The following is a 10,777-nucleotide window of genomic DNA, read 5'->3' on the forward strand; positions in this document are numbered from 1 at the left end:
ATTTTTCTTAAGTTAATTTTGATTATAATTTTTTTTGGGAATTGGATAACTAACATAATTGGTTAAAATTTGGGGACCTACCTTAATTTGGGGGTCTTAGACAGTTACCTAACTTGCCTAAGGTAAGAGCTGGCCCTAATTTGGTGCTCATTTGTGTGAGATGCCATTGAAGACCCATGTGTAACTTAACTCTAGATCATGTTTTGCATTTTGCACATCAATACTAATAGAGAGGTAAGGTGCATAAGACACGAAAACAACCTAATATTGCTCTAATGCAAATGTTATAAACAAAGATCAAGTAGTGGAATATTTATTTTTTGTTTTTCAGAATACCTCTTTTGGCTTAAATCGATGGTCTCATAGGAGTTTCGAGGTTGTTCTACGTTATCTAAGGCTAGACTCCATGCAAACCAGCAACTCAAACTAGTTCTTCATTTTAGCTTGAGTAAAACACGATCAAATCAGTTTACCGATGGTGTTACACAATACTAAAGGGATGCAAACTATACCCATAGCCTACAAGTCTCACCAACACTCTATAACACTTTGCGAGATTGCTAAATTTGTTATGTATTTTTGGGGTATTACCTATCAAAAAAGTATTTTTGGGGTATCGACAGTGGGGTTTAGATTGTCATAAACTCATTAATTTCTATGTTTAAGAGGAGCGGAGTTACAGCCCAAGGCAACGTTTGGGAGTAACTCCAGGGAGTTACACGGATGGGATTCCCAAATCCCTTCAGGTCCTACAATTTTAGACTCAAGAATCATTGAATAAAAAGGTCAAGTATTTAAAGAGATATTCAAGACCACAAAAGTCATGTTCCAAACATGTAACTCCTATAAAAATAAATTGATCTCATTCCACATTTATCCAAATTACATGTTTGTTCCTATGGACAGTGGCGGCTCCAAGAATTTTGTTCAGGGTGTTCCTTAAGAAGTATAAATTACACAATCTTATTTCTTTTTAGCCTTTAGGTAATTAGGTTTGATTCAATGTTATTAATTCCATTCTATTCCGGCTGTAACGGCCGGAAAATACCGTGCTGGTAAACAAACCGGAACAGTAACCCATCTTATTTCACTTCAAAAAAAATTTTAGGTCATTTTGGTCTATTTCTGGTGTTTCGGAGTGTTTCTATAAATACCGGCCGAAATTCAAGATTTGGCCGGCATGAAGTTTATACTTAAAAAAAAAAAAAAAATTGTTCTTAAAACCAAAACAAATTTGCATTCTATAAACCAAAAAACCTCAAAATGAAAAAAAAAAAATGAAAAGAAAAGAAATGAACAAAGGTACCTGTATAGCTATAAAAAAATCCGTATTGAGAAATTTGAGACTCGAAACTTGAGAAGAGGCACTGCCACAGTGGTACTAGTAGAAGACACAGAAGTTACGAATAAGGAAGAAGGCAAAACATAGATGTAAAAGTATAGATGAAGATGTGATAAAATTTAAAAGTATGAAGTGTAAAAATCAAGAAAACATAAAACGTGTGTGGTTAAGAATAAACAAGAAAAAATAATTAAAAATAAGAAGTAAGTAATATATGTTTGGTGAGGAAAAATAATACTGTAATAAAAAATAATAAAAGATTGAAAATTGTGTTGTAATGGGCAGTGTGCTTAGTCGAAATAATCAAGCCACTGCCCAGCCTGTAGTAGTTTTATTTTAATTTTTTTTTAAAGATTTTAGTTCAATTTTTTTTTTTTTTTTTTTTGAGTTTTTCCTTTTTGCTTGAAAGACTCCAATATATTATTAAGTTGCTCAAATTATGGACCAAAATTTAATTTTATTGGTATAAAAAAATTCAAGGTGGTCTCAAAATTTTTTTTAAAGGTAAATAAATAAAATTTTAAATTATTATTATTATATATATATATATATATATATTTTTTTTTTCTTTTAGGCCAGGGTGGTCCTGGGAACCCTCGCCATAAGCTCGCGCTGCCACTGTCTATGGACTCGAAAGATCAAAGAGAGTCTACTGGTGGTGGTGGTGGTGTTGCTAGAAAGTCATGGTGTACGAACAAAAGCGAAGGACATAAAGTCTATTAATGATAAAACTTTTTAAAAAATGGGTTCATGCCTCCTAACGCCTTCTATTGGCTTGGAAATAATGATAAATGGCCTATGGCTTTGATACCAATGAAAGAAATTGTTACATACTTCTAGGATCAATTTGTGGTTGTTTCACATTGCAACTACATTTCTATGTTATTGCTCAGGGTGGTGCTTGCTCCTAAAGCAAGGCACACTATTTCCATGGCTCAAAAACACAGAGAGAGAGAGAGAGAGAGAGAGAGATAAATGTTTGCCTTTTTCCCTTTGTAACAGCCATTAAACGTGCCTTAATGAGGCCAGTTTGGCTAACGGGTTGTGTTCACTAATGGGCGAACCAATTTGCCAAAGGAATGCAAAACGGCTAATAGGTTTGTTAGACAACATGTTAGCATAAAACTTCCAACAGTAAACATGCTGTAGAGTTAAAGGAAGATAAACCCTCAATCTTAAAAGAGACTTTGGATTTGCCTAGTTGTGTATTATGAAAACAGTCTTCCAAAAAAATATTTTCAGAGAGCAGAAAAGAACTTACAAATGTTTATATTTAGTAATAGAACTTACAAAAATTATTTTCCAAAACTGTTGTTGTTGTTGTTGTTGTTTTTTTTTTTTTTGGTTTTCCGGAAGAGAATCAACAAAGAAGTTAATTAAGAGGAAAGCCTGTGAGAATTTTTAGAAATTAAAGCAATCAAGAGAGAAAGTTGTAATATGTGATTCAATTTCATGAGGCAGAGGAAGAGGGAAGCTCCAATTTGTGAAGGAGGATGTGAACGCTAATAAGGAATCTTAACCTTCATAGAAAAATCATTTCTAAAGTTTTATTATTTTGCTGAATTTTGTAATATAGGTTAAGCTTTGATGTCCTTAGCATCTAAAGATGTGAGGCGTTTCTTTTCTTATTGTTAGTGTGTTCTGTGCTGGGGGGAGTCAAGAATCCCAATACTTTCTTAATTTGTCAAAGCTTGTTCCTTGCACTCTCAGGATGTGAGAGTTTAGTTTCAGGTTGGGTGCTTTTTTTTATCAATTTATAATGCTAGGTATAGTGAGTGTTTGTGGTACTAGGAACTACGAAGGAACCCCCGATTCGTGTTTTGAGCCTTGTTGTATATCTTGGTTTTTTGGAATAAAATTTACCTATCCAAAAAAAAAAAAAAAAAAAAAAACCATTGATCAAAATTATGGTAGCACGTTTATGTGCTTTTTTCTATATTAGTGATTTTAAAAATAGTTTCGAATTCTTAAAATAGGAACTATAAAGCAAATATATAGTCCAATGTAATCCCAAACATCTTCACAAAAGAGGTGATGGTGTTGTGGTGGTAACAATCACTTGAAGCAGTGAAATAACAAAAGATATGCTTCAATTCCTTGGGCTGTCTTTTTGCTTCAGTTTGCGATTTCTAAAATAAAAACTATATATTAGCATATAGTCCAATCGTTTCACTTCAGTTTGTGTTCGGGAATTGTTGAATTTTTTTGTTTTTTGTTATTTATTTATTTTTTTTGTTTCAGCTTTTTTCAAATAATTTAACTTTTAGTTTTTTTGAAATAAACTAACTTTTTGTAACACATTTAATGTAAAAATCATCAAAAACTATATTTTTTGAAAAATGCTATGCAAATAAGTTATCAAAAATAAACAATTTCCAAACCGACACTTATTTCACACCTTTCTTAACAAATAGCTTTTGGTTATTCTCTTGACTCTTGATAGTAGTCATGGCCAACTGTTGGTTCCGTGGTTTAAAAACAATAAAATAATTTATAATTTACAATCATATAATAAGCTCACAACAAATTATATAAACTTTCACTTAATATTTTAATCACTCAAATCAATAATTATATATAATGTGCAAATAAACTTTTAATAATAAGAATAATAAGAAAGATATCACTGTGGTACATAGCTCGGTTGAGGCGTGACATTCACTCTTTTTAAGGTGTTTCACATCATTGTGGAAGAATATTAAAAATACATCTCAACTGGTGTAACAGAATCACTAGCACGACGCTCCCAAGATACAATAGCTCAGCCACATATGTTGTAAGCTCCACGAATTTGCACTAATTCATAGGAAAAAGCTATACCACAAGAACACCATTTTTTGTCCAACCATTCTCAAAATATGTATAATTGTAAATCACTTCTTACATACATATATATATTGTTATACATATAGATGTGTATTGTGAGGAATGGTGCAATTAGGTATATATATATATATATATATATAGACTCATAAAAATAACTCAAATAATGAGCATTATCACCATATTTATTTTCATAAATATTATACTTATTATTGTATTGGTAGGAGTTTATAGAATTAAAGATTGGAGTTATAACTTATATGCCATACAATAACTCTCCATTATTTTTGAAACTCCTACACCTTCTCAATTACCACAAAAATCAATATAAATAAATAGCATATGAACAAATATTTCACAGAGCATAAGAATAAATTGAAGTTTTATCGTGAAATGACTCTAATTTCCTTTTTCGTGGTCAAAAACTAATTGAGAGGAAAATATAAATAAAACCAAGTTGAAACCGTAGAATAAATTGGAATTAGTAACATAAGATAAGATGAACTTGGACAAAAATGCTTCAGTGTATTACGATTACCCCGTTGAAAGTGTTCCCCTTTTTGGGGTGAATCTGAGTTTTTTTTTTTTTTTTGAGAGTCGGGTGAATCTGAGTTGAAAGAGGAAAATTAAAGCCTGCATGGGTTTTGTCTTTGTTGATGAGAATTTTCTTTTCACATGCCACATGGCTTAACCTCATTGGAATACACCGGCCTAGTCAGCAAAAGAAAAGGAAAAAAAATTTAAAAGAGCTCCTAAGAATTATTTTTACAACAGTTGGACCTTACCCAACACTCCCGTAACCTGAAAGAATTTTAAGGCTTGCATTTAACAAGACTTCACCACACAAAATGGGCCGAAGACCCACCATGACATCACTAAACTAAAAGCCCAAAGTTTGCTACCCATTTGCCCTTATTTTTTTTTTTTAAATCTAGCATAATATCTCTATTTTGAAACTATTAAGCACTATGTTTCTGTTTTTGAAACTTGATTTTAACAAAATCGAGTTCTGTATAAAACTCGATATTCTCAAAATCGAGTTATATGTAAATTTTTAATTAAAACTCGACTTTAGCAACAAAAAAAAAAAAAAAGTCGAGTTTTTTCACTTAAATTTTTTTAAAAAATTAAGTAGCAAAATATGCATAGAACTCAACATTAGTAATGTCGAGTTCTACCTGTAACTCAATTTTTAAAAAATTAAGTTTCAAAACAGGATCACGGTGCTTAATAGTTTCAAAAATGGGATATTATGCTAGATTTTTTTCAAAATAAGGGCAAAAGCCCATTTTCCCCACCCATGGTGCTATTTTTAAATTCTAAATGATTTGGATCATTAAGTTTATTATATTTAATCTAAACTATAAAATATTTCTATTTCAAAAGGAGAGCATCTTATTTTTTGGAAAGCTTTCTAGTTTCACCCATCAACAGTGCAATATTTCCCCAAATAGGCATAACATAAAATAGCCCATCAATTGTTGCATATGCATGAGTAGGATTCAATATAATTTAGAAACTTTTTTTTTTTTTTTGAAATTTAGAATTACATTAGTATAGATACTCTTAGGATGTCGAATCGCAGATATTTATGTTAATAAGTTTTGAGCACGAGAAACTTAATTAAAAAAAATTCTAAAAGAAAAAAAAAAAGACTCAAAAAATAACATTAAAATTTTCTTTAAAAAAAAAAAATCAGGCAGTCACAAATGATAATCTGAAATATGCCCAATGCAGAGAATCTAGTTCTTATCTTAACATAGATTAACAATTCAATTAATTAATAAAATAAGATAGCTTTTGTCTATATGGTACTCATGCCTGCATAAAGAATATAACGACAAGGATCATGAAAAGTTAAACATGAGTTGTACGAATGTAGAATTATGAAGTAAGTCTATTCTAAAATGTTTTCTTTATGTTCCAATGAGAGCTATATATTAGTGTAAAGGATGCAGTAATCATATGCGTAAATGGTTTTTTATGTTCTAATGACATGCTTTGGATTAAACAATGACTTTCATTCTAAAGTTGCACTGATTACTTGGTTCCTTTGGTGCTTTATATTGTACATTTCCTCCCTTTTAACTCATGTTTTTCCTCCATGTAATTCCGGAAGAGTACGTGCAGAGCAGACCAAAAAAAAGGCAAAATAGCAATGAATTTTGAATCTTAAGAAAATTAATTTTTTATTTTGGCAAAATAAACTTTTTTTAAAAAAAAGAAAAAAGAAAAAGAAGCAAAATAATAATTTTTCTTGTACTTATGTGAAAATCAACATACAGTGTTCATGATCAAATTCAACACGGTACTACTAGCTGATTCATGACATTTGAACTTTCTTAGAATCACATCTAATATCAGACCAGCTAATTAAAAAAAAAAAAAAAAAACCCTTAATCAATTTAAATATACGCACGTCATTTTTAAGTGTAAAAATTGGACCACTTTATTGACAAAATAGATAATAGGTTACCTCGATTGCAACATTAACAACCCAGAGTACAGGACAAGTACATCGACTGGAACAACCTAGTTGAGAAAATAATAATTTTTCTTGTACTTATGTGAAAATCAACATACAGTGTTCATGTTCAAATTCAACACGGTACTACTAGCTGATTCATGACATTTGAACTTTCTTAGAAGCACATCTAATATCAGACAACTAATTAAAAAAAAACCCTTAATCAATTTAAATATACACACGTCATTTTTAAGTGTAAAAATTGGACCACTTTATTGACAAAATAGATAATAGGTTACCTGGATTGCATCATTAGCAACCAAGAGTACAGGACAAGTACATCGACTGGAACAACCTAGTTGAGACTTGAGAGCCTTCTCATCTTGATGGAAACTAGATTGTGCAGACTAGTTTGCTAACAAAATTGAAACTAAGTTAAAATTTAACAAAAAGGAGCCACTAGATTGTGCAGAGTAGCTCTGCTTGTCACACTGGCTGCGTTGAAATTGCCATGCACATCATCCAAGTTCCATAATCCATCCCATATTATGTCCTCGTTTGCGGCCTCAGGCACAGACACACTGCTGTTAGTGTTAAGCAAGGAATAAAAGTATCCTTGCTCCTCATTGGTGTTGGGATACATGGTGATCATTTCTTGCCTCACTTGAGGTACACACGTGGCCCGATTGTCATTTTCATCAAGCAAGGCCATGATCCTTTTCAAGTCCACTTGATTAAGTTGAAATTGTTGTTGTTGTTGCTGTTGTTGTTGTTGTTGTTGTTGTTGTTGATGCTGCTGCTGCTGCTGCTGTAGTTGTTGGTGCTGCTGCTGCTGTTGTTGTTGCTGCTGATGATGATGAAATTGTTGCCTCCTCAGAATGCGATTTTTTGCCTTTTCAGAGGCTTCAGAAGTGACTTTAGCCTTTTTCTTGAAGTGAGTCCTCCAGTAGTTCTTGATCTCATTGTCAGTTCTTCCTGGCAAGCTTCGTGCAATTGTTGACCACCTGAATTTCATGATTCAGTAATCAAACTATGAGAAAAAAAAAGTTATTAAGCTGAGAAATTTGAAGATCATGAAGCTTAGCGTAAGAATTTACCTGTTCCCCCATCTAGCATGTAGCTCTAGAATTATGCTCTCTTCATGAGGTGTTATCTGCCCCCTCTTGAGGTCTGGCCTCAAATAATTCACCCACCTCAATCTACAGCTCTTCCCATTCCTTTTCAACCCTGCATAGGCAAAAACAGAGAGATATTGTCAATCAATCCAAAATAGAGGAAAATAGGCCTAGATATTGGGATTACAACAGCAGTAAGTAGGTAACAAGAAAATACAAAAAACCAAACAGAAATGAAACTTTACAAGAGTATCCACTGTGACAGTAGAAAAGAATAGTCCTTTCACAGTTTAAGTTGCTACAACTTAGGGGTCTAATATTTGTTTATCCACATGAACTTAATAATAAAAAAATTGACATGATTGACAGGGGTATGAAGCTGAGACCCTGTCACTTTTTTCCATGCCCATATAATATGTAGTAGCTAGGTAGAAATACAAAAGTGACAGAATTTTGGGGCAATATTAATAAGTTGCTTAATAAGATGTTTAACAGAGCAGAGTTGTTACCTGCAAGCCTAGCCACAGAGTTCCATCTTCCTTCACCATGCAACCTGACATACTCAATAAGCAATCTATCTTCCTCAGAGGTCCAAGGTCCCTTCCTCCAGCCCTCATCTTCCATCATACCCCATCCCAATTGGCCTGCCATGACCTCCCAGTTCATGTAATGTTAAAAGAGAGCAAATGCTTTGTTTGTATGATGCCTAACTTAATGCTATGTCTTCCAAATTCTGTGGCACATGGGGTTAGTGCTTGTGGCATATTTATATATGCCCCGAGGCCCCTGCTTCATTCCATCAGTCAATTTGAAGTCGTTTTCAAATCATCCAAATCCTTTCAGCCACTGTGTTAAGGTACTGGTGATCTTAAAGAGTAAGGCGTCATCACCTATAAAATGACCAAAATACATTTTCCACTTTTTGTTTTTTAGAAGGGGGAGGGGGGTAGGGGGTGTAATTATAATATTTCTCATAACTATTAAGGTAGTCTAGTGTGATTAGTACATAATAAAAATTGTGTCAATAATGGATCTATGTTAAGTGATTGTATTACTCTAATCACAACATACCACTTTAATAAAGAAATAGTGTTCTATTCACAAATCCCTATTATTGTTCATGAGTAGTTGAAACCCCATGATTTATTACTAATCCAAATTTATCATGCCAATCAAGCAACCATAATGTTTACATCAAGTAGTAAGAACTTGGGATATTGATGACAATAATTTCAATAATTTTGTTACATAGAAGGTCATTTAAGGAATCCAAAGATCTGCTGAGGGATTGGGTGACATCCTCTAATAAGGATCCAAATCAATTAGATAGATTATAAGTGTCGATGTTAAAGTGAGACAAAAGAGAAATAAGAATCGTATGGCCATTGGACACGTGTAATAGGCCTTATGCATTTTTTTTTTTTTTTTTTTTTTTTTGATGGGAGGCCTTATGCATTTATATAATATAAAAATTATTAGCTATAAAGCATAAGCTAGGAAATTAAACATAAAATATGGGTGGGTGGTGGAATTTTAAAACTTGAAAATTACTGGAACACCAATAGGCTTACAGCAGCTGTTGGATTAGCTTACTTCTTAAGGAGATTGATACATGCAATCTCCAGTAAATCTTTATAAAATGGAATTTGTTGGATACCATTTTGAGTATTGCGGTATTAAAATATTAAGGGTATTGATGATCTTGGCACGTCACCTAGAGGACACGTGGTGGTTCTGGCGGGTCCTATATCTGGAAAGGAAGTGTTTCTGCAGACAAAGGATGTATCAAATTTGGTTGCTATGGAGCTTGAGTGGCCACTGGCCAGGATATGCTCATGCTGTGACAGAAGAAAGTAGTTTATAATAGTAATGGCAAAATTATTAGGTACTTCCGAAGTATAATAAATGTGTATTTCTCCTCTCACATGAATGGTGAGTCTCACTAATTAAATGCATGGTGAGACCTATCATTTATGTGAGAGGAGGGAATACACATTTATGATATTCTGGTAGTACACAATAATTTCTCATAGTAATAGTAATGGTAATGGATTGGACTAGGACAGGCTTGAGCCTGGGGAGCTACTTATATTTTCTTTATTTTAATGGTGACAGTGGAGTACTACGTAATTGGGAAATTCTTGCTTTATTTAAGCTTGGGATCGAATTAATTAGGGGCCACAGCATTTGGAGATCAAAATAAAATCTAACTCAAAAAAATTGTGAGTTGGTGGTTGATGTGTTTTTTTCTTTTTTTCTTTTTTGAGAATGTGGTGGTTGATGAGTTCATGGGGGATATTTTGTTAATATAAAATAAAAAGACATATGGTTTATGGGCTGCACATTTAATTATGTCATGACCAATCAAAGAGCAAGAATTTATATGTTTTAAGGGAGTCAAGTTAAAGTATGGTAAAAATTACACTTTACCACCTAAAAGTCAAAACTTTCCTCCTAATAACACTTTGCTTCCTTAACTTTTCGAATGTACACTTTGTACTTTAAACTTTTCTAATGCATGTTTTGCACCCTAAACTTATGACCTCCTGTTACACTCTACATCCCGACATCAAGTTTGTTGTTAACTTGGATAAAAAACATGGCACCATGTAAAAAGACTCAATTGCCCATCTTTTCAATTCCTTAAAAATAAAGAATAAATTATATTTTACTAACCTAAATATTATATTCTCAATTACACTTTGTACCTTAAATTTTGAATTTTCATCTAAGTTAATAGCAAACTTGACGTTTAGATACAAAGTGTAACAAATGTTATAGTTTAGGGTGCAAAAAATCTATTTATAAAGTTTATAGTGCAAAGTATAATAAGGAGTATAGTTTAGAAGGGTAAAGTGTAATTTCTCTGAAATACTATATATTATGTTATATATAATGGTATAAAAAAAATTATAAACATAATGCAAATAAAGTATTTGATAAACCAGTAGATGAATAAAAAAAAGTGTCTATTAGAAAAAAAAAAATTTGGTACATAAGTGTCCATCAAACTTAATAAGAATGTGTTAA

At 32.3% G+C, this 10,777-nt stretch overlaps 1 protein-coding gene across 1 annotated transcript; it reads right to left on the reverse strand.

Moving 5' to 3' along the window:
* Window positions 1-6,588: 6,588 nt before the first annotated feature.
* Window positions 6,589-8,558, reverse strand: LOC126688523 (transcription factor MYB24). Its single transcript, XM_050383241.1, has 3 exons — window positions 8,257-8,558; window positions 7,730-7,859; window positions 6,589-7,636 (listed from the first exon to the last, which is right to left on the reverse strand). The coding sequence occupies exons 1-3, from the start codon at window positions 8,411-8,413 to the stop codon at window positions 7,075-7,077; spliced, it is 849 nt and encodes a 282-aa protein (XP_050239198.1). The 5' UTR covers window positions 8,414-8,558; the 3' UTR covers window positions 6,589-7,074.
* Window positions 8,559-10,777: the final 2,219 nt, after the last annotated feature.

Source organism: Quercus robur, chromosome 6, assembly GCF_932294415.1.
Source record: "Quercus robur chromosome 6, dhQueRobu3.1, whole genome shotgun sequence".
Lineage (NCBI taxonomy): Eukaryota > Viridiplantae > Streptophyta > Magnoliopsida > Fagales > Fagaceae > Quercus > Quercus robur.